The sequence below is a fragment of the Bos mutus genome, chromosome 19 (assembly GCF_027580195.1).
Source record: "Bos mutus isolate GX-2022 chromosome 19, NWIPB_WYAK_1.1, whole genome shotgun sequence".
NCBI classification, from domain to species: domain Eukaryota; kingdom Metazoa; phylum Chordata; class Mammalia; order Artiodactyla; family Bovidae; genus Bos; species Bos mutus.
The window spans coordinates 48,382,302-48,406,519 of NC_091635.1; the positions used below are offsets into that span (position 1 = coordinate 48,382,302).

Consider the following 24,218-nt stretch of genomic DNA (forward strand, 5'->3'; position numbering starts at 1 on the left):
AGATCCCACGGGACACAGGTAAAAATCCCGAATGCCACAACTAAGACCAGGCACAGCTAATGAATAAATAAACAATATTTTAAAATATTGTAAGCTATAGAATAGGTGTAAGGGAAGTCCAACAAAGTTCTGGTTTGTCTATGGTGACCTCTTTGATTATATCCTCGCTATCTTTATTTCAGTGCCCTTGATCTGCTAGTGCCCTAAATACATGTTTATACACCTACTCAGTAATCTAACAGCATAGCACTGAGAATACATCAAAGTGGATCAGTCAATGATGCCAAGTACCACAGAGAAGTCAAAGCTAAATGTGAAAATGTGCCCACTGGAACAAAAAGAAATAGTACCAATTATTCCAGCATGTGCAGACTCCCGTGCTAGTGGAAGAGGGAAGTCCAGAAGTAAACCAAAATACATACAGGAATTAGTGTGTGCTAAGGATGGACTACGCAATGAATGGCACAGACAAGTGGACAACCATCTGGGGAAAAACTAAGTGTCAGTTTATCTCACACCAGGGTAAACTCCAAATGGATTACATATTTAAATAAAAATTAAAACCTGTAAAAGAAAATATGAGAAAACTCCTTTATAACCTTACTGTGGGGAAGGGAAATCTTTCTAACTATGACCCAGAATGTAGAAGGCATAAAAGGAGAGGTTAATAATTTAACCACACAACACTCAAAATTTCTGCAGAACGACATAACACTTTAAAGCAATGTCAACACATATATAGAAGATGGAAAAGAATGTTTGCAACTCATATCATAAAGAATAGTCCCCCTAATATAAGGAAATAGCTAAGAGATCAGCCACCCAAGACAAATATCAATGAAGATATAAATCGACAGGGCTTATGTGTTGTGATTAAGAGCATAGAGATTAAGGTCAATGACTTATATTGGAATCCCAGCTGTCTCCACTTATTCGCTCTGTGACCTTGGGCAAGTCTCAGATCATCGGTTTTCTATAAAATGCAGGTAATTGTAGCTACCTCAGAGGTTTAAGTGAGATGAAGGCCAGGCTAGTGACTCATGGTGATAGAAGGAAGGACACAGGGGAGATCTGGGTTCTAAATTTCTAGTATCTGGGATCCTTGAAATAAAGAGATTCAGGGAAGAGAAACCATTCAATTCCCATATGTCTCTTCTTCCATTAAGGGCAGTTATTAATATTTACTAAGCCCCTCTAAGTGTTAGACACAGCCCTAGGCCTAAAGATAGAAGATAAATGCAAGCAAGACAGACCTGGCCTTGGTCCTCAGTGTAGCTTACTTCTGTGAGAGAGGTGTCAGTCAAATGCCACAGAAATACATCATTACAAACAGATGCATACCATGAAGGAAATGGGGAACTTCCCTGGTGATTCAGTGGCTAAGACTCTGTGCTCCCAATGCAGGGGGCACATTCAGTCCAGGTCAGGAAGCTAGATCCCACACGCTGCAATGAAAAGATCCTGCATGCCACAGCTATGGCTTGCACAGCTCCCCAGAAAGCAGGAGGGGGGGCAGAAAGTAGGAGAGCTGGGTGGAGTTTGGGAGATCAAGGAGGGCTATATATATTTTTTTATGACTGCATTGCGAAACTTGTGAATCCCCCTAATATAAGGAAATAGATAAGAGATAAGCCACCCAAGAGAAATACCAATGAAGATTTAAATTGACAGGGCTCTGCCAAGTAGTACCCCGACCAGAGATTGAAGCTGAGCCACTACAGTGAAAGCGCCGAGTCCTAACCATTGGACCACCAGGGAAGTCTCAAGGGGGGCTCTATTAAGGAGATTCTATCAATCCATGAAATTAAAAGATGCTTGCTCCTTGGCAGAAAAGCTATGACAAACCTAGACAGCGTATTAAAAAGCAGAGACATCACCTTGCTGACAAAGGTCCATCTAGTCAAAGCTATGGTTTTCCAGTGGTAATGTATGGATGTGAGAGTTGGACCATAAAGAAGGCTGAGCACCGAAGAATTGATGCTTTTGAACTGTGCTGTTGGAGAAGACTCTTGAGAGTCCCTTGGACAGCAAGGAGATCCAACCAGTCAATCCTGAAGGAAATCAACCCTGAATATTCATTGGAAGGACTGATGCTGAAGCTGAAGATCCAGTACTTTGGCCACCTGATGTGAAGAGCCAACTCATTGGAAAAGACCCTGATGCTAGGAAAGACTGAGGGCAGAAGGAGAAGGGGGAAACAGAGGATGAGATGGTTGGATGGTATCACCGACTCAATGGACATGAGTTTGAGCAAACTCCAGGAGACGGTAGAGGACAGGGAAGCCTGGCATGCTGCAGTCCATGGGGTTGCAGAGAGTCAGATGCGACTTAGCAACTGAGCAATCAATCCAATATCTGAAATTTGACTAGGTGTTGAATAGGCAAATAGTAAAGAAGGGGAAGGTGAGATGAGGAAGTGGAAACAGTGTTCCAGGCAGAGGGGACAGTGGGGACCCTAAGGGAAGGAAGAAGGCAGCTAGTCCACTGTGGCTGTAGCTGGAGTAAAGGAATGAGTGAGGGGAGATGAGACTGGACAAGGGGGCAGACTGGACAATGGATGGCCTTGACAGTCTTAAAATGTAATCTTTCTTACTGTGGCCTAGTTGATTAACATTGGCAGTCAACAGTATTAAGGATTTGGAGTTTTATCCTGAAAGCAGTGGAAAGTCCCTAGGTGTTTTTTAGCTGAAGTGCAGCAAGATCTAATTTGCACAAGTAAGATAGCTTACTCTGGCTGCAGGGTGGACCTGTGTTAAAGTTGAAGAGACACGTGAGAGTGGCCTTGGGAAGGCCGTGGTGGTTCAGACCCGTGAGATGCTCCCTAGCCTACCTGTTCCCTCGTGTTACTTTAGCAGAAGACAAGGTTTTATTCTTACATAGTATATCTGCATTGTGTGTTACCTATTATTATTATCTTCAGTGAGAGATGTGCTCAGTCACTCAGTCATCCCGACTCTTTGAGGCCCCATGGGCTGTAGCCTGCCAGCCTCCTCTGCCCATGGAATTTTCCAGGGAAGAGTACTGGAGTGGGGTGCTATTCTCTACTCCGAGGAATCTTCTCAACCCAGGGATGGAACCTGCGTCTCTTGCCTGCATTGGCAGGCGGATGCTTTACCACTAGAACCACCTGGGAAGCTCTCATGTTAGAGGTAAAAGGCTTAAAATTAATCCACTAGGAAGAACAAGCACGTTGGAGTGATTTCATGGGAAGTATAGCCATGAGAAACGTGATTTTCTTTTAGATCGGAAGAAGAGAGCTAAAAGGGTAAACAGTGGTGATTTCACAACAGAGAGAAGACCAGAGAGAATTCTCTAATGTCATGTTGCTTTGGCACATAGGCTGTCTGTTCTGCCAAAGTTCACCTTCTCCATGCTTAGACAAATAAAAATGTTAGGCAAAGGTACTTTATGGCTCACTCTGGGAGCTCAGTGCTTTTTAGTGTGAAATAGGCCCAGGAGTTTAGATATTGCTGCAGGTTGCATTTCTTTTCAATACCATGGAGTCGTTATAAATGCCTAGGAAAGCAATATCTGAATAAATCACTCTGGAATTGAACCTGTGTATTGCTTAGCTGGTTTAATTTCAGAATAAGACAATGGCAGATACTAGTAGTTTTTTGAGAGATGCCCTTTTCTCTGGCTGCTGTTAAGAACTGAATAGAGTTGAGGCAGGCTGACGACCCAGCTGCCTTATTTTGTCACGGATATGCTGGCAAAGCAGAGTCCTTCAAGGTGGGAATTCTTGAAGTCCTTCCAAGGAATATGCTCAGTTCTGTGGGACTTCAAAACATAAGCATCAGTAGCTTAAAAAAAATTTTTTTAATTAAAAAAATTTATTTTATATTGGAGTATAGCTGGTTAACACTGTTGTGATGGTTTCAGGTGGACAGCAAATGGACTCAGCCATACATATACATGTATCCATTCTCTCCCAAACTCCCCTGCCATCCAGGCTGCCACCTAACACATTGAGCAGAGTTCCATGTGCTATGCAGGAGGTTCTTGTTGGTTATCCATTTTAAATATAGCAATGTGTACACTTCCATCCCAAACTCCCTAACTATCCCTTCCTCCCGTCCCTCCCGCTGGTGACCGTAAGTCTGTTCTCTAGGTCTGTGAGCCTGTTTTTGGTTTGTTAATAAGTTCATTTGTTTCATTTCTTTTTAGATTCCGCATATAAAGGAGGTCATGTGGTATGATATTTCCCTTTCTCTGTCTGACTTAATTCACTCAGAATGACAATCTCTATGTCCATCCATGTTGCTGCGAACCAATAGCTTTTTAAATGCAGAAGTAAAAATGGAAACAGAATCTTGGAGCCAAATGGGACTCCCAGAGCTCCAGAGCCTGACAGGTGTTTATTTATTAATATGTGTAACTCTGCCTGGAGGGTTGTTTTATATTAGGAATATACTTTTGATTATACCATGTTTCACAGTCAGAGGATTAGTATCCCGAAATACAGCCAGAAATACAGGACTTCTATGACTCAATTAAAAAAACATCAACACAACAGAAGAAAAAGGAGAGGATATAAGCAAGCAAGAGAAAACCTGAAGGCAAGTAAATACATAGAAAGATGCTCAACCTCACCGTTAAGCAGACAAATGCACGTAGGAGCAATAATAAGAGACTACAGTCATCCATTGGCAAAAATGTTTAAGTCTGAGATTTCCAAATTAGGGAGGAGGTGGAACTAACTCTCACATTCATACATGACTACTAGAAAAATCATAGCTTTGACTATATGGTTCTTTGTCAACAAAGTGATGTCTCTGCTTTTTAACATGCTAAGTTTGTCATAGCTTTTCTTCCAAGGAGCAAGCGACTTTTAAAATTTCATGGCTGGAGTCACTGTCTGCAGTGATTTTGGAGCCCAGGAAAATAAAATCTGTCACTGTTTCTGCTTTTCCCCCTCTGTTTGCATTGATGTGATGGGACTGGATGTTATGATCTTAGTTTTTTGAATGTTCAGTTTTAAGCCAGGTTTTTCACTCCCCTCTTTCACCCTCATCAAGAGGCTCTTCAGATCCTCTTCACTTTCTGCCATTAGCGTGATATCATTTGCATATCTGAGGTTGTATGATCATCTGTGCCCTCTGCTCTTTTCAGAGGATGACATTAGCAGCTTTAACCACCGGATGGCGCACATTCATAAGAGTCTGGTCAAAGTGTGTGTGTGGTGTTAGCGGCTCAGTCATGTCGAACTCTGTGACCCCATGGACTGAAGCTCACCAGTCTCCTCTGTCCATAGAATTCTCCAGGCAAGAATACTGGAGTGGGTAGTACAGACCAAGGTACAGCAGGTAAAAGAGGATCAGCCGTGAAAAGTCTTCTGGAGACTGAAACTCATGTACTATAGACATGGAATCCAATTCCCTAGCAGTGCAAATTAAGAGAAATGTTTAATATTGGATGACACAGAAAAAGGGAAAGGAAAAAGAAAAGTGTTGGAAGAAGGAGCAGGAAAAGAAAGATAAAGAGACAAAGGAGCATTGAGATAGAAGACTGTGAGTCTAGGAACTTTTCTGGTATTCTGGTGACTAAGACTCTGTGCTCCCAGTACAGGGGACCCAGGTTCAAGCCCTGGTCAGGGAATTAGATCCCACATGCTGAAGCTAAGAGTTCACATGCCACAACTAAAGACCCCGTGTGCTGTAACTAAGACCCAGCACAGCAAAATAAATGAGTAAAAATAAATATTTTTAAGAATATATATATATTTTTTAAAGATTGTAAGTCTAGAGAGATGAATTCAAGTGTGAAACCAACAATTGCAGGTTGGGCCCTCATTGGTTTGCATCCACCTGGTGACCAATAGCAAGTTTGATGTAAAAGTAAAGGTTACCTCATTTTCTTCTGTTAATAAAAAGTCACTTATGCCACCCTCAGCTATCCATTTAGTGGTGTGGCATTGTCAACAATTTTTTCGAATGTGTACTATGATCATGGTGCTTTGTTGGTTACCAGGTAATACAGAGACGTACAAGTTAACATGAGGTTTCCCAGGTGGGTCAGTAGTAAAGAATCCTCCTGGCATTGCAGGAGATGCATGTTCAATCCCTGGGTTGAGAAGATCCCCTGGAGAAGGAAATGGCTACCCACTCCAGTATTCTTCCCTGGGAAATCCCATGGGCAGAGAAGCCTGGCAGGATACAGTGCTTAGAGTTGCAGAAGAGTCGGACAGGACTTAGTGACTAACAGCAACAGGTTAATACAAACACAACAGGCTTCAAACAGAAGAACTGGGAAGTATGTATCAAAGGATAAAGAGCGGCCCAACAAAGCATGATGGCCATGGTGTGAACGCGGAAAGGAATCCTCTCTGAGAATGCAGGGGAAGGGCGGAGACGGGAGGTTTCTGGAAGGAAGGGGAGGAGGAACCATAAGACCATCGACCTGAACAGGTCAAAACAAAGAAGGGTTTCCGGCCATTAGTCGTAAGTCCATAGAGCAGGGAGTGCGCTGGCGGTTCAGTGGTTAGCACTCAGCGCTCCCACCGCAGGGGGCATGGTTCCATACCTGCTTGGGGACCCATCCTCGTGGTGTGGCCAAGAAAAAAGCTACATATATTAATAGCAACTCTTCCTTAGAAAATGTCTAGTTTTGTAGATTTTTTTTTTAACAGATTTATTATTTGGGGCACCACGCTGTGCAGCATGTGGGATCTTAGTTCCCCAGCCAGGGGTTGAACCCATGCCCCTTACAGTGGCATCTCAGAGTCTTAACCACTGAACCACCAGGGAAGTCCTGGAAAATGGCTAGGTTGGGGCATGATGTAAGAAAAGTGCTTTAGATCAGAAACTACTGGACTGTGCTTAAGAAGTTTCCAAAATAAGAGGAGGACTTGGGATGGGGGGCAATGTACAGGGCTAGAACCCCCTTATGTCCCTCTCTGATTAGTAACCCCCTGGACTAGCCTAGGGGTGCAGAGAAGGAGGGGTGCTAGTGGCCTGCTCAGGCCTGTCAGAGGCCCAAAGATTCCTAGGTCACTGATTTTTAAAATCACAGGTATACCTTTATAAATGAAAAAATGGAAAAACCAAGGTACACAATTGTATATTTTAAGTGCTTATATTGAATAAAGTCATTGAATAAAGTTGCGCAGAAATACAGCTATTTACTTAACGTCCTTTAGCAGTGGCAGCAAAAGTTAAATCGGAGATGTCTGTGAATGTGTTTTCTCTACCCGAAGCAACTGCCATCATTAGGCCTATCAAAAAGTACTGAGGGATTTCCCTGGTGGTCTAGTGGCTGACTCTGCATTCCCAATGCAAGGGGCCCAGGCTTGATCCCCAGTCAGGGAACTAGATCCCACATGCCACAACTAAAGAGGCCACATGCCTCAACTAAGACCCAGCATAGCCAAAAAGTAAAAACAACAAAAAAAATTGGGGTGACTCAGATTCTTAAAAAAGATGGAATGACTTTAAGGCCTGTCTAGCCTATGACTTGAAAAAAACACAACTTAACACTTGTGCTAACTGGAAATATGGTAGTAATAGTCACTTCCAGAGGAGTAATTGGCTCCCCAGAGAAATGGCATTTTATCAAGTTGAGTTTATAGCTAAGCCTGTCGTGGTGACAGGAAGAATTGTGCCCCACTGTGAAGCGATCTGCAGAATACAGGTCACATCCCAAGGTCCGCCTGGGCATTCTCCCTTCCCTTCTTCTCTCTCCCCTATCTTTTGGTTGTCAAAGATCCCCAGTGGTAAGAAAATAGGAGATTGAAAATTGGTAACTGATTAGGCAGTCAAAAAATCCTCAGAGGGACCTTTCTTTGTCTGGGGAAACAAGTCCCCAGAGCAGTGTAAACAATTTTGATTCCATCGGTGAATCTCTGTAAAGAAAAGTCACTATACACGTTGCCTACATTATATTCTGGCAGAAGAGCTAATGAGTATAGACTTTGCTGCAAGTTTTATTGCCTGTTTCTGGATGAAAGCACTTTCTCTGGTGGATAAGCCTGGGAAGGTGGAGATGACTGTAGGCCTCAGTCCTCAACCAAAAGCATGAAGTATGGAAAGCTTTTGATCATCCTCCCCAGTGGTCTTGGGAAGGAGCAGGCTTCTTCTCCCCTTCCCGCCCCACCTCCCCCCCACTCCCCACCCCGCCGCTATTTCCTGGTTAGACTGACCCACAGATGGCAGGATAAACTGGAGGTGATGTTGTGCACCAATGGAGGGCAATGCTCATCTGTTCCAATGCCGGCCCCTGTGCCCTGTCCTCTCCACCCATCGTATTTTCAGAGAATGCTCTATGGAACTTTAGGGCACCCGCAGGATCTCTGGGCTTCCCCCGATGGCTCAGTGGTAAATAATCTGCCTGCAGTGCTGGAGACACAGGGGAGTGCGGGTTCAACCCTGGGTCGGGAAGATCCCCTGGAGGAGAAAATGTATTTCTTCCAGTATTCTTTTTTTATTTTTCACTCCAGCATTCCTGCCTGGAGAATCCCCATGGACAGAGGAGCCTGGTGGGCTACAATCCAAAGGATCACAAAGAATCAGACATGACTGAGCACACAAGCACAGGATCTCTAGGGCTTCCTTTAGAACTAGCGTCTTCCATGCTTGGTTCCATCTCTTCAAGGCTCAGTTTGAGTATGAGATTGAGAGAGTCATTTCCTAGGCAGGTTGATAAGTCTAAGGTGTCCCCCAGGAGAGAGGGGTCTGGAATTCTCAAGAAGGAAGAAAGGACAAACTTTTTTTTTCCGCTCTACATTCTTTAGGATTATATAACAATACTGTATCCTGCCTGAGGACAGTTTTTGGATTAAACCTTCTGGCTAGTTCTGTTATCTTAAAATGTAAATTATGGGAGTAGGTCTGGTGAAAGTGAAGTCGCTCAGCTATGTCTGACTCTTTGCAACCCCCATGGACTGTAGCCTACCAGGCTCCTCAGTCCTTGGAAATTTTCCAGGCAAGAGTACTGGAGTGGGTTGCCATTTCCTCCTCCAGGGGATCTTCCTGACCCAGGGATCGAACCTGGGTCTTCCACATTGCAGGCAGACGCTTTACCATCTGAGCCCCCAGGGATTTACAACTTCCAGACATTCTTTGGATTCATTGGAGAGTATATAACTCCATTGCTAACACTAGCAAGCGTCTTTCTACCCACTTCTGATGTCTATGTCAGAAGCTTCCTCTATCTCCTTTATACTTTAATAAAACTTTATCACACAATTTACTTAGGTGCAGGTACATTTCACCAAAATGAAATGGAATGGTTTCAGACTTTTGAAAAGAAGCAGGACAAAAAAATAAATAGTAGGGGACTTCCCTGGTGGTCCAGTGGTTGACTCCATGCTTCCGCTGCTGGGTACATGGGTTCAATCTTTGGTTGGGGAACTAAGATCCCACACACTGCACAGTGCAGCCAAAAAATAAAACTCAAAAACACATTTAAAAAATAGTAAAATAAAAAGAAAAAAAAAAGGAAAAGATGCAGGACAACATCCTTCTTATCCCTTCTGCCAGTCCTCTTTCCACCTAAACTCTGTTTTAAGGTTAGCTGTCTCGTGCCATCATAAAAAAAGCATTTCCCAAAATGCAGTTTTTAGAGCACGAATTTGAGTTTTGTAATTTTGAATTTGTAAGATTAGTCGTTGCAAAAATTCATCGTTAGGTAATACACAGTTATCTTAACGTTGAAAGTATCGATATGTTAGGTGACAATTTTTTAGAAAAATCTCTTGAATAAAACAATTTTTATGGTAAAATAAATAGAATATTCTTTGCTATACAAAATAGATTGTTTATGTTGTGTTTCACTGTCAAAACTCATATACACTGTAACCCATAGTTGTGAGTTTCATGAATAATTAAATTACAATGTATAAATGAAAATCTAATTTCATGATAAATTCTATACACTGAGCCTTTTTATTTTGGCTACATTGAGGCACACATGCTCTTTGGCGTGGCGCACAGCTTGTCTCAAGTTGTGGCTCGTGGGCTCCAGAGCTCAGGCTCAGGAGGAGTTGTGGTGTAGCAGGCTCTCTGGTTTTTTGAGACTCAGGCTTAGTTGCCCTGAGGCATGTGGAATCTTAGTTCCTCAACCAAGAATCGAACCGGCATCCCCTGCATTGGAAGGTGGATTCCTAACCACTGGACCACCAGGGAAGTTCCATATAAACTGAGCCTTCCTTGGACTATCTCTTAGCTGAAGTAAGGGAAGGGAAGATACAACAGGTAAGAAATACAATAAATGTTGCATTCAGTTTTATTTTTTTTTTTTAAATCAGACTTTTCACCTTCTCACTAAACTCTGAGTGAGGTCAGGCTTGACTCTGAGCCATGCCTCTGTGAGGAAGAACATCATAATTGCGTTGCTCTGGATTGCTTGTGAATGTCTGCAGCTCACTGTGATGGTAGAGTATAATTCCACATCAGGAATTCTGCATTATCAAGAGATCTTGTCTGGGTCCTGTTTGTATGCCCTTGGGGATGAGTCACAAGGAGGCCCTTTGGAATGCTCAGGGTCACGTTCCCTTCCAGTGCGTGGAGAGCTGGGGCACAGGTGTAAAGCCTGGTGAATGCCAGCGGAAAAACAGGAGCCCCACCCTCAGCTGGCTGAGAGCCAGTGCAGGAGGTCAGCTGAGAATCAGTGTGCCACACCGGGGCTCCTTTGCTCAGTTCCTCGGAGACTGTGTTTAAACCTTTTGTCAAAGAGAGCAAAGTGTCCATTCATATAGTGCTTAGAGGGAAGACCTTTGTTTTCATTTGATGCGATGAAAAATATCCATTTTTCGTTTGAGTTCCAAGTGAATTTCAAAGGCTTGTGGCTGAGTCAGTAGCAAAGACATTAGAGTAACTCTGACTGTAAGTCCAGGCTTTCTCCTCACTGACCTGGCGTTACTGTCTGATCGTAATGTTCCTGCTGAAGATACGAGGGTAAAATTGGCAAGAATCTGCCCATATTGATTAATAGTAGGGAGAAGACAGTGTGCTACCCTTCTTCCAATGTGTGAGGCACAGCAGAACTTTTCAGAAGTATGTCTGGTGGACCACGGTGATCTCTACAGCTTTCTTGGGACTTGATGAATTGGGAGCCTCTTGTCCAACCTGTGGATTGAAAGCAAGTATGAAAAATAAAGGACACAAATAGGCATTTCTTTATGGTCCAACAAAGAGATGGCTTAGTACAGAACCCCGTAAAATTCCAAGGACACATCATTTTGCCTCCTTGTTACCCATTAATCTTAGGAAAAGTTATTGTGCTTACACTGAGAAAGTATCAGCAAGGTGCACTTATGTATGAGAAGCTGGTTTGTTGGAACCTATAACCTCCTAGCAAACAGCCCAGCCACCCTTTGCTTGACCTATTTGCCTTGAGTGGAAAGGGCCCTGGATGTGCAGCTATTTTGAATCCCAGATGCATAGGAATTCTACTTCATTCCTGGAATCCGGCCCGAACAATCTCACTGTGTTTGAGAAGGGGCAGGGACCTGAGTCAAAATGACTTAGTGACTAAACCACCACTGCAGAGATCTGGGGCAATGTAGACCCAGATATTCTTTCATAATTAAAAATATGTATTTTTAATTTAATATTTAATTTGTTTTAAAATTTATTTTTGGCTGCACTGGGTCTTCATTGCTGTGCACAGGCTTTTTCTAGTTGCAATGCACAGGCTTCCCTTGTGGAGCGCGGGCCCTAGAGCACAGGCTCAGTAGTTGGGCACAGGTTTAGTTGCCCTGTGGCAAGTGGAAATTTCCTGGACCAAGGATTGAACCCGTGCCCCCTGCATTGGCAGGTGGATTCTTTACCACTAGACCACCAGGGAAGTCCGTGGGCCAAATATTTTTTACTAATCCCATTACACTCTCATTATACCTGATTCATTTCCCATCTGATTTTGTATGTATTTTCTAAATTCTTAACTATTGTAGAACATAGACTGTAAACCTCTTGAACAGAGGGAACTTGGCACATAGAAGCTTTTTAGTAAAATTTTGTGGAAGAGGTGAATAAGCTAATAAGTACAGGAATTAATTTTAGTTCTGAATTTAGTTCTGTTTCTCGTAGCTGTGTGACCATGGGAAAGTCACATAACTTCTCTGAGCATTAGCTTAAGTATCAATAAGATGTAGATACCCATCCTAGCTACCTCTCAGGATTTTTATGAGGTTCAAATGTGGCAGTGTGTAAAAAATTGCTTTTTTAAAATTAACTCCTTCATCATTTAATGTTTATTTTGTTCATGGGAGAAATTGAATCAGAGTTGCTGTTACATGGTTACTTTTAACTCTGGACTAGTTTTAGTCCTCTTCAGGCCTGTTTCTTTCAATGTTCAGTAGAAATAATAATGTAGATGGGATTATAGAACTAAAAATACACCAAACTATAGAATTATACTAATTCCAAGGGCACATCATCTATTATCAGCAGAAACAGGATTATAGAAAATTGTAAAAATGACAAATATTTCATCATTTCTTACCTAAAGTACTGTGGTAAGAAAGATTCTGATACCATGCCTGGGTGGAAAGAGTGCCACGCTTGATTTTTTTAAATTGAAATATAATTTTCATATAACATGGTGTACGTTTAAGGTGTGCAACGTTTTGATTTGATGCATTTATAAATTGCAGCGTGATTACCACAGTAGCTTTAGCTCACACTCTATTACATCATATAATTATCATTTCTTTTTTGTGGTGGGAATGTATATGGTCTAGTTTATCAGCAGTTTTGAAGTATGTGATGCAGTATTGGGACTGGAATCACAGTGCTGTGCGTTAGACTTCTGGAACGTATTCAGCTTCTAATTGTACCCTGATATATTATGATTTTTTAAGTATTTCTTTTAAAATTATTTTCTTATTGTTGTTTATTTTTTGGCTGTGCTGCGTGGCATGTTGGGTCCTGGTTCCTTGACCAGGGAAGCCCCTCCCCGATTTGGAAGCTTGGAATCCCAACCACTGGGCCACCAGGGAGGTCCCTTGATTATAGATATTTTCAGTTAACATGGAATTAAAAGAGTGGTAGCATGTGTCCCATCCTGGACTAGATAATCTTTGAGACTCATTCTCAGTGCTGTAATTCTACAAAAACAGCCACCTTCTTTAATGTAAAAAGTATTGGAGACCTCATCTCTTTGCTTCAGTGTGTTTTTGTAGATGTAGAGAGGGCACCCATCAATTTCTTATATTCAGAAGCTGCATCCAGCCTTTGGAGACATAAATTATGGGCTCTGTAGCTCTTACAATGTCAAGGACCATTTTTTTTTTTAAATAAAAAGAGCACAAATATAAAAAGTACAAAATTGGATACAAGGCCAGTGTGCAGGTCCTATGGGTCCTGAATTTAAGCATCATTAATTTCACAGTAAATCTACCTCTACTTAAAAGTCTATCATAAGATTCCTGGTCCCACTCTAGCCACTCTGGTTCATTATATCTGATCCCCAGAAGTAGGTATTTTCAGTAAGTACTCTATTGCATTATAGCAATATTGTACCTGCCCATTTCCTGACCCATAAAAGAATTACCCACATTTGCTTCACAACTAAAGCAGCTCCCTGTCTCCTAGAATTTATACATGAACCCCATTTTCTCCAGGCAAATGACAGCAGCCATACAGAAAACACTTTCCTTTTTGGGCTGAGTGTCAGACTGGGATTCAGCTGTCCCAGGTTGCTGGTCTTCCTTCCTTGGCCTTCTCCGTAACCGCTGGCACTGGCATAGCTCTCTGACTTGTTGACATCGACTCTGAAGGGGGAAAATGACTGGTATTAACTTCAGGTGGCTGGTATGCATCTGATTATCTTCCAAATCTCACATTAGACGATTTAAAGAAAATCATCTCTCTCGCTCTCTCTCTTTTTTTTTTAACCATGTCACACAGCTTTCGGAATCTTAGTTCCCTGACCAAGGATCAAATCCAGCCTCTGGCAGTGAAAGTGCAGAGTCCTAACCAGTAGACCACCAGAGAATTACCGAATCACCCCTTCTAAAGAAAAGCAAATATTCATCCGTGTTGGCTGTATCCTCCCTAGAGAATGTCCAAGTACAACAGAGGAAAGGAACTTGCATTTAGTAAGCACCTCCTGTATGCCAGGGTGCTTCCCAGGTAGCTCAGGTAAAGAATCTGCCTGCCAAGCAGGAGACTCAGGTTCAGTCCCTGGGTTGGAAAGATCGCCTGGAGAAGGACAAGACAACCCACTCCAGTATTCTTGCCTGGAGAATTCCATGGACAGAGGAGCCTGGTGGGCTACAGTCCATAGGGTCCCAAAAGAGTCAGACGCGAGTTAGCGGCTGAACAGCAACCTATATGCCAGAAACCTTTCTCACAGAATCTCACTGAAACTTCTTAACCACCATAAGAGGCAAGTATCGTCAGTCCCATTTTAAAGATGAGGCAACTGAGGTTGGAGAAGGCAGACAACTTTCTCCAAGCCACTCAGCTGGTGAGTGTTGAGTGGCAGCTTTGTCCACACTCCAAAGTCTGTGCTTTTCTCATTATGCCCTCCTGCCTCTGCGATAGAAGGAGGTCTTTATAGATCAAGTCCAAGGACCCAGGACATCAGCAAACTCACAGGGCATGGCACTTCAAAAATGACAAACACGGTAATGGCGATTCCACTGACAAACAAGGTGACTGCAATCAGAACCTTGACCACGATGCTCCATTTCTTCCTCTTCTCTAGGTTCTCATCTGTGTCTAAAAAGAGAGAGAGGAGTGGACAGGGGGAAGTGAGAACTGAAGAGAGGGAAGAGATTGACCCTTTGACTTGCAGGACTCCTGGTTCTCAAGACCAAGAGGGGCCCAGCCTGATTCAGAGGCAGAAACTGAATTTCCAGTTCAGACTGAGAGTCAGAAGTTGGGATAGGCATCATGGCCTCTGCCCTCACCTCCTTTGCAGTGTCTTCCCAGAGTCACCTTTATTAGGATTTGGAATTTTTCCATGATCAAGTAGGATTGATTCTTTTTTAAAATTTTCAGTTGGAAGATAATTGCTTTGCAAATTTTGTATTGGGTTCTGCTGTACAACAACATGAATCAGCTATATATATATATATATATATATATATATATACATACACACACACACATATCCCCACCCTCTTCTACCTCCCTCCCACCCCCTCATCCCACCTCTCTAGATCGTCACAGAGCACCAGGCTGAGCTCCCTGTGTTATACGGCAGCTTCCCACTAGGTGTCAGTTGTATACATGGTAATGTCTGTATTTCAGTGCTACTCCCCCAGTTCATCCCCCAACTCCTTCCTCTGCTGTGTCCACAAGTCCATTCTCTGTGTCTCTATTCCTGCCGTGCAAACAGGTTCATCAGTTCCATCTTTCTAGATTCCATAGTATTTGCATTAATATATGACATTTGTTTCTCTTTCTGACTTGCTTCACTCTATGTAACAGGTCTAGGTTCATCCACCTCACTACAACTGACTCCAATTCATTCCTTTTTACAGCTGAGTAATATTCCATCGTATATATGTACTACAACTTCTTTATTTCCATTCATCTGTTGATGGACATCTAGGTTGCTTCCATGCCCTAGCTATTGTAAATAGTGCTGCTATAAACATTGGGGTACATGTGTCTTTTTGAGTTATGGTTTATCACGGTATGTGCCCAGTAGTGAGCTTGCTGGGAGGGTTGATTCTTGTACAGCTTTCATGGGAAGCAAAGCTACACAAGGGAGTCTGTCTCCAGCAGCCCTCTCAGGATCTCTGCCCTTGTACCCCAGCACACATACCACATGGGATTAGCAAATCAACTTTTCTATGTTCCTTTCAATTTAAGAATAGGGGGCTTCCCTGATAGCTCAGTTGGTAAAGAGACCCAGGTTGCAATGCAAGAGACCCTGGTTCTATTCCTGGGTTGGGAAGATCTCCTGGAGAAAGGATAGGCTACCCACTCCAGTATTCTGGCCTAGAGAATCCCATGGACTGTATAGGCCATGGGGTCACAAAGATTTGGACGCGACTGAGCGACTTTCAGAAATTGCCATCGTTTTGGAGTCATAAGCCAAATTTGGGGCCAAATGGCTCATAAGCATCTTGTTATTATTAATCTCATATTTACATTTCTCCTGTTGGAACTGGGGAGTAACCCAAATGGAATCCTACAGAATGTGAGTCCTGGCCAATTTAGGGAGGGCTATTTGTTAAAACAACGCAGATAAAAATGTGCTTCTTAGTTGTTGTCATCACTGTAATGATTGATTAGAGTTTAAACATTGTCTCTCCTCTGTTCACACATTGGATCTTACCCATCACACCAAAACCCTGTATGTTGTCCCCAAATCTGGCAACAAGGTGAGCTCACTTGTGTGGAGGTGAAGGATTATTAAAAGTATCAAACTACAGACATTTCTGGGACCTTCTTTACAGAGAAGCTGTTTGTTTGTTTTTTCCATAAGAAATGGAGTGATGTTCTCATGCAAACTTATGTAGCTTCTCTACTTCCAGGAAAATTCTAGGAGACCCAGGCTAGTGCTGGGGCTGAGAATTTTTCTGTGTGTTCTTGTTTCACCTCTACACATTCTGTACCTTGATTCAGAGGACTAGAAAAACCATCAACCTTTGTAGTTTTCTCTCCTTTTTTCCCAGGAGTTATGGAGGTAGTAGTGGAGGGATAAGTCTCTGATGAAGCCCCCATCACTGGATAGACCTTACACTGAGAGACCCCTGGTAAAAAAGCTGTAAAACAAGAAAGAAACAATGAAGGACAACTGAGAAAACTTTATCCTGCCTTTGGTTTCACCTGACAAAACCATGAGTTTACCCAGCTGATATATAGCTTCTAACTGTGGCTCTGTTGACCTGTCCATAGGTTTAAGGCGTGGGCCTTGATAACATGAAAGAATGAGTGAGGATATGGTAATAAGAGATATGGATTAAATCCCCTGATGCTTTTGACTAATGTAGGATCAGAATGAAGGAGTGGACCATGTTTTCTTGGCTTATCACTCATACAGCCATAATAATAATAAGGATGGGAAGGTATAGCAGTGTTGAAAGTCCCTTCTTTAAAAAAGATGGCTTCAAAGTCCAAGGAAGAACTGAAGTAGTATAGTTTGTGGCAGGTCTGTCTAGTGAGTGAAGTCTAAGTCAATGACTTTGAGAGAGAAAGAGAAAGGAACTGGAGAAAGAGGAGAACTGGAAGAAGGGGAGACCACTCAGCTTCACGCACCCCTCAATTTCATTCTCTCAGCATATATTTAAAAATGAAGATCTAGGGACTTCCCTGGTGGTCCAGTGGTTCAGAATCCATCTTGCAGTACAGGGGGATGTGGGTTTGATCCCTGGTTGGGAAACTAAGATCCCACGTGCCGCACAGCCACTAAGCCCATTTGGGTGCGACGAGAGTCCAGGCGCCGTGATGCAACGAAGATCTTGAGTGCCACAACTAAGACCTGGTGCAGCCGAATCAATAACCATTAAATAAATGAAGATCTAGCTGTTCCAGGGTCTGCTTCCATACTGTGGACATAGCAGCTGAACACACTCTAGCATGGGAGCTAGCAAAGGGGAAGGAGGGCCGAGGGAGGACATGGAGAAGCAGACGACAGTAAGTACAGTGAGTTCTGTGTTGTTGGTTAGAAGGGGATGCATGCTCTGGAAAGAAGCAAAGTAGAGCGCAGCGTTGGGGGTGCAGGTGGGCAGTGGTTGGGCGACCTGCAGGAGTTTCATTGAGAAGATGAGGACTGGATAAAGATGTGAAGGAGGTGAGAGCACTAGCCAGACAGATGCCGGGGAACTTAGGCAGAGGAAACAGAGGCCCAGGCTGGAGCATGTCCTGTTACAGTTTTAGAGGGAGAGCGCGTAAGCCAGTGAGACTGGAGTGGTGAGCACGGTGACAGTCGTAGGGGATGAAGGAGTTTCTGAAGCAAATGGATTCATGTCACTGGGCCTTGCAGGCCAGTTGGAGGACTTCGGTTCTTGTTCTGCTTGGAATGGTGATCCATTGCAAGTCTTTTTGCAGAGAAGTGACTGGATGGATGGCTTTGTTTTTAAAAATCTGTGGACTGCTGAGTTGGAAATGGACAGTAGAGGGGCGCCTGATAGAAGCAGAGCAACCTGCTGAGAGGCTCTTGCAGAATCCATGTGAGAGATGGCAGTGACTCAGACAGCCGTGGAAAAGATGGAATGCGGACGGGTGCTGGCTGTGGTCTGGAGCCACCTTCACGTGCCTCCAGAATTGACCTAACCCAATTTGGACAGTGGTTCCTGTTCTATTTTTAATGGTCTCCTGTCATTGCCTATTAAATTAAGGTCCATACATCCTACTTGACTTTTCTGAACTACTCTCCCAGGTCTTGAGTTGATGTGAAAAATGACAGTTTTTTTACTTCAGAGACCAGTGGGCACAGTACCAGGTGCTGTACATGAATCGCAGGGGAATAGTCCTATTATTATTTAATCAGGAAGACTGTTGGCAAAGATAAGCAGAGACAAAGAGCCAACGGGCTCAAAAGGAAAAACGAGAGAATTATGTAGAATTTTGTTCCTATCCTAGCATCAGTCAGTTCTGTGAAATGATAACTGATGTGTTTCCGGGTCAGATGAGATGAAGGTAAATAAATCTCACTTTGGACAAGTAACAGAAGTCCTCTGAGTTTTCGTTACCTTATCTGCAGGATGGTTATAGCAAAAATAATTCTTGGTCTATGTCACAGGAGTGATGTGAAGATAGGTAAGAAAAACGAGAAAGCAGTTGTGAAAAACACCTAGCAAACTGAGTGATGTTATGATTGAAAGAGGAGGAAAGGGGAATTCCCTGGCTCTTCAGTGATTAGGGTTGTGCGCTTTTGTTGCTGAGGGCCCAGGGTTCGATCCCAGGTAAGGGAACGACAATCCCACAAGCAGTGTAGTGTGGCCAAAACATAAATAAATAAACAACCAACATTTAAAAACAGAGGAGGCAAAACCTAGAGATCCTCTCCCTGCATAGAAGAACTGTGCCCACTAGCCACAGGGATCATGGTATTTCAGTGTGGCTTTTCTTCTACCTCCTGGGAGACACTGTTTCAAAATCTACTTAATAGGCTTCATCGGTCAGTGTATTTCCAGTTCTTCCCAGCTTGTAAATTAAGGTCCAGGACTTCCCTATCCCTAGCGGCCCAGTGGTTAAGATACCTTCCAACGAAGGGGACAAGTGGTCCGGGAAGATTCCACAGGCCGAGGGGCGTAACTAACCCCTTGCACCGTGACTACTGAGCCTGTACTCTAGAGCCTGTGCTCCGCAACAGAAGAAGGTGCTGTAATGAGAAGCCCGCGCACAGCATCTGGAGAGCAGCCCCTGCTCACTGCAACTACAGAAAGACGGCAAGCAGCAACAAAAACCCAGCGCAGCCGAAAATAAACAGAGTTCTAAGTTAATGTCATCCCTGTTGGCATCTCCTCTCTTTTAGGCCTCCTCTGCTAGGTAACTGGGTGTTAAGGTGGAGCATGTTTGTAATCACAAAACACTCCATTCCCAGTGCTGATGGAATCGCAGCATTAGCTTTTCTTTGGTTAAGGATATTTGAGCAAGAATTCCCTCACTTCTAAAGAAACTCTATAAAAATCCAAATTGATGAAATGGATAACTTAGGAGATGATGCTTTCCTTTATTACAAAATAATTTGTTTTAAATAGGAAGCATTAGGTACGTTATATTTAAATGGAAATCTTAGAGATTATTCTGCAATAATATTAACAGCTTGAAAAGGCTATTTAAGAGGCCTTACATATTGCTGTGGGACTTACATACCTAGAAATTAGACCATCTAGTCAAATCTCTCATTTGTAGCTATGAAAACTGAACATTGGAGAAATTAAGTGATTTGTCAAAGGTGATAATATCAGAATAAACACTTGTTTGATGTCACTTCTCTTGTATCCCACAGTGTTACATGGAGTGAACAGACGGCAGGAATCAGTTAATACTAATCAAATGCCAAAGAGTTTAATCCATGCCCTAAAATTACATTTAAAAGATTTACATAGATTTGCCTAAAGAAGAGGCTAATCCATGTCCTTGAGGCTTTAGCTCCACTTAGGGGGCTTCTCTGGTGGCTCAGATGGTAAAGAATCTGCAATGAAGGAGACCCAGCTTCAATCCTTGGGTTGGGAAGATCCCTTGGAGGAGAAAATGGCAACCCAGTCCAATGTTCTTGCCTGGAGAATTCCATGGACAGAGGAAACTGGCGGCTACAGCCCATGGGTCACAAAGAGTCAGACACAACTGAGTGACTAACACTTTCACTCTCAACCTCCACTTGCCTCCAAGGATGTCAATTAAAAGTGAGTGCCCACCTCCCTCTCAACTTCCAGTCTCACCTTTGCCTGTCACAAGGAATCCAGCCTGAACCTTGGATGCAGGGGTTAGGTGACAGCTTGGGGGGGCTGTGCTGTTTCTGCAGGGAACAGTCATGACTCTCAGGTTCTTCAGAATGTGCTTGACCTTCTGCCTTTTTTCTGAATGTACAAGGTTAACTTTCACTTTGCTCCCAGAACCAAGACACTGCAAGATAGCCACAGTCTGGTTTTGAATGAACATGGGCCTTTTGGCTTCTGCCTGAGCTTCTGAAAAGAGAAAAACAAGAGAGGAAAATGAAGCCAGTTCCTAATCTGAATGGTGCCCTGCCAACCCACTTCCATTCACGGCCCACTGCTGTACTTTCTCCTCTTTTTCCATCAGGTCTTCCTCAGCATGTGTCTACGGTACTAAATATATAAGCCTTGCCTTTCTCCGTTCCCGCCACGGGTCCCCTGAAGACAGTGGTGACTGTAGTAAGTGCAGAGAGATGCTCCTCAGTTGTTTTCTCTAACATAGAGGGGCCTGAGATCTGCTTCCTCTTTCTTCACCCCGTCTCTTTGATTTATGTTGCTCTGCCTTAGTTCGTAAGAGTTTATCTTTTTAAACAGAAGCTGATTATTTATTTATGTGGCGAAGCACATGCGATCTTAGTTCCCCAACCAGAGATTGAACCCACGCCCCCTGCATTGGAAACAGAGTCTTAACCGCTGGACCACCAGGGAAGTCTCCATAACAGTTAATTTAAAAATGGGTTTTCAGGGACCTCCCCGATGGTTCAGTGGTCAGGACTCCACACTTCCACTACAGGGGCGCAGTTTCCATCCCTGGTCAGGGAACTGACATCCCTGCACACAGTGTGGCCAGAAAAGGAAAAAAAAAAGGTTTTCAAGAAAGCCTCTCAGGGATTGATAGCTTTAGAATAGAATGTTTGAGAGCTGGGCTCAGAATGGGGGAGACAAGCATCTTTTGAAGGTGAAAAAAGTCCTGGAGTGGCAAAGTGATTCTTCAGGAAGGGCCCATTGCCTACCTTGAATTAGCTCAGCTCTGATGCTTCTCACATTCTTTGGGAAGAGATCGGGCAGTGGTTCCACTTGACAGCTGCTATCCCTGAGTTCTGGGGGAGGGGAAAAAAAGGTAAGGTTTGACTGGGTTCTTTCTCTTTGGAATTCTGGGCACTGGAGAGGCAGATAAAAAGAGAATGCAGTTTCTTCTTACAAAACTTGGGGAATCAGACATTTCCCCAAAAGAACTTTAAGATGTTTTATTTTTTGCTGCTCCTTGCAGCATGCAGGTTCCCAACCAAATTGTGTCCCCCTGCACTGAAAGTTCAGAGTCTTAACCTCTGGACTGCCAGGGAATTCTCAGAACTTTAAGATTTATGCAAGTGGGAGGTAGCGAAGTATAAATAAAACTGAATACCAGTTTATTATCCTTAGGGGGAAAAAAAGATAAGTTAACTAAGTTAATGAAAGATGAACCGACTCATTCCTTCAAACACTGCTTATTATCACTTCCCCTTCCTGTCCCATCTACCTTCTTGTATTACAACTTTTCCAAGTTTATTTATTAAGTGTAGCATTGGACAAGGTATCTCTCTAGCTTCCCATAGAACCATAGGCCACAGTTATGCTTTTTGGCACATAAATCACAGGGTTCTTCATTTGTTAAATTTGTTGCTGCCTCACCTCATGCTGTTTGGCCTTAGCTCTGATGAGCTAATTTTAGAGATGAACCATTTAGGACACTTTGAAAAATCATGTTTTAAATAAACAGTTATCAAAGAGCAGTTGCTGCTGCTGCTGTTTAGTCTCTTCAGTCATGTCGGGGTCTTTGCAACCCCATGAAGTATAGCCCACCAGGCTTCTCTGTCCATGGGATTTCCCAGGCAAGAATACTGGAGTGGGTTGGCATTTCTTTCTCCAGGGGATCTTCCTGACCCAGGGAGCGAACATGAGTCTTCTGCTTTGGCAGGCAGGTTATTAATAATCTGAGCCACCAGGGAAGCCCATGAAAGCGGTAAGTGGTACCATGCTACCCTCACATTACCTTTTCTCTCAGCTTTTCCCACCCAAGAGCATCCCCATCTATTAGGACATAATGCTTTAGAAAAGGAAGACATCTGGACATCCCTGGTGGTCCAGTGGATAAGAATCCACCTGCCAAAGCAGAAGACACAGGGTTGAACCCTGATCCGGGAAGATTCCACACACTGAGAGGCAACAGCCCCACAGCTACTGAGCCCACACTCTTGAGCCCGTGAGCCATAACTCCTGACTCATGTGCTACAACTACTGAAGCCCACATGCTCTAGAGCCCGTGCTCTGCAACAAGAGAAGCCACTGCAATGAGAAGCCTGGGCCACCACAACCAGAGAAAACCCACACACAGCAATGAAGACCCAGTGCAGCCAATAAATAAATGAATAATTTTAAAAAGGAAGACATCTTATGAAGGGTAACGAATTTGGGAGTCTTAGTGAAACTGTGACAACACCTTCCAGCAAAGAAAGCTAACAGTGAAAGGAATTTTAACGTTAGTTACATGAACAAAGCAGAAGAATGCATCACATTCTCTGAAGACTTCCTCCCATGAAACAGACAGCTGTCTTTCTGAGTTGAATATGTTCTATTTAGAGGCTATCTGGGGGTGACTGGAAAGCCTCATGTGCTGAGTATTGCCTGTATCTTTATCTGACAGAATAGACCCCCAAACACTTTCTAGGCCTCTCTTAGGATTTCTCAGGACAGTCGGCTAGAAGAGTACTTACCTTTCTTGGTAACATCGTAGGATGTAATGATTAGGCTGAAAACCAAGATGGTATCCATGTTAGCTTGAGCACATTCTCCTTGTAGAGACTGTATGTGGCTGGTCTGACACCGCCACTCACAGCCTTGTCTCTGAATGCTTTCACTGCCCTAGAACTAAGTTTGACCCTGGGCGAGTCTGGTTCCACCCTAATTGATCTGCCACATTTTCTCAGGACCCAGGAATAGAGTTTATTGGAGAGAGGACCAAGTTTGCTTGTTAATGATTGATTCAGAATATCTTCACCTGACTTCACTGCTAGTGGAGACATAAGGAACTGTAATTAACTAGAGGTTTCCCCTGGAGAAAGGGCATAAACAGAGGTGATATGCTTAACAAACACTCGCAGGGAGACACGTAGACATTCACACGCATGCTCACTGACACGAGCACATAGATTTACACACCAACATAAAGACATGCCGAGATTTCTATTAAGGAAAAGTATTTCTAGAGTAGTGCAGACAACTAGGACTGATTCAGTGAGTTACACTGAAGAGGGCACTGGACTGGGAGTCAACAGAAGTGGGTTCCAGGTGCGCCCCTGCAGTTAAATGTATCAACGTGAGAAAGCTGCTTGACTTCTCTGAATTACAGTTTTCCTCTGTGAATGGAGCATTCCAACCCAGTCATCTCTAGAATTCATTCACTGTTACACACATAAACTTACCTGAGCACAGATGTACCTGTCTAGTTGTGCACATTTTCACACTTCTGAAAAGTGAAGTGAGGGAATTCCCTGGTGGTCCAGTGGTTAAGACTCTGCCTTGCAATGCAGGGGACATGGGTTTGATCCCTGGTGGGGGAACTCAGATCCCACATGCGATGGGGCAGCTAAGCCTGTACAACTCAACTAGAGAGAAGCCTGCACACCTCAAGGCAGAACCCATGTGCCACAGCGAAAAGATCCCATGTGGCACAACCAAGACCCAGTCAGCCAAAAAGAAACAATATTTACCAAATAAAAAAGTGAAGTGACTGTAGGTGGACCACATTCATATGGCTGTTGGGATGAGAAGTTGTGAGGAAGAGCTAACTGCACTAGAAGGGTGATACTGTGTGCAGTTTGGGAAGGCTTTCCTAAACATAACTGTTGTAGATTTTTCAAACATTGTATTTTTTTTTTTATAAAGAGTATATATCTTG

At 43.3% G+C, this 24,218-nt stretch overlaps 2 protein-coding genes across 7 annotated transcripts in view; one reads left to right on the forward strand and one right to left on the reverse strand.

Annotated features, from left to right (window-relative positions):
* The window catches only part of ACACA (acetyl-CoA carboxylase alpha), a 283,137-nt gene that overhangs the window by 11,207 nt on the left and 247,712 nt on the right, over positions 1 to 24,218 (forward strand). The window lies entirely within an intron of this gene.
* On the reverse strand, positions 10,986 to 23,092 carry C19H17orf78 (chromosome 19 C17orf78 homolog). 2 transcript variants are annotated; one of them, XM_005888163.3, is made up of 7 exons: positions 23,035 to 23,092; positions 21,295 to 21,381; positions 20,288 to 20,533; positions 16,538 to 16,663; positions 14,539 to 14,663; positions 13,589 to 13,711; positions 10,986 to 11,063 (listed from the first exon to the last, which is right to left on the reverse strand). In XM_005888163.3, the coding sequence occupies exons 1-7, from the start codon at positions 23,090 to 23,092 to the stop codon at positions 10,986 to 10,988; spliced, it is 843 nt and encodes a 280-aa protein (XP_005888225.1). The 2 variants fall into 2 exon arrangements, with proteins under 2 accessions (XP_005888225.1, XP_070244988.1); XM_070388887.1 differs by lacking the exons at positions 10,986 to 11,063; positions 14,539 to 14,663; positions 16,538 to 16,663 and having other exon boundaries at positions 13,623 to 13,711.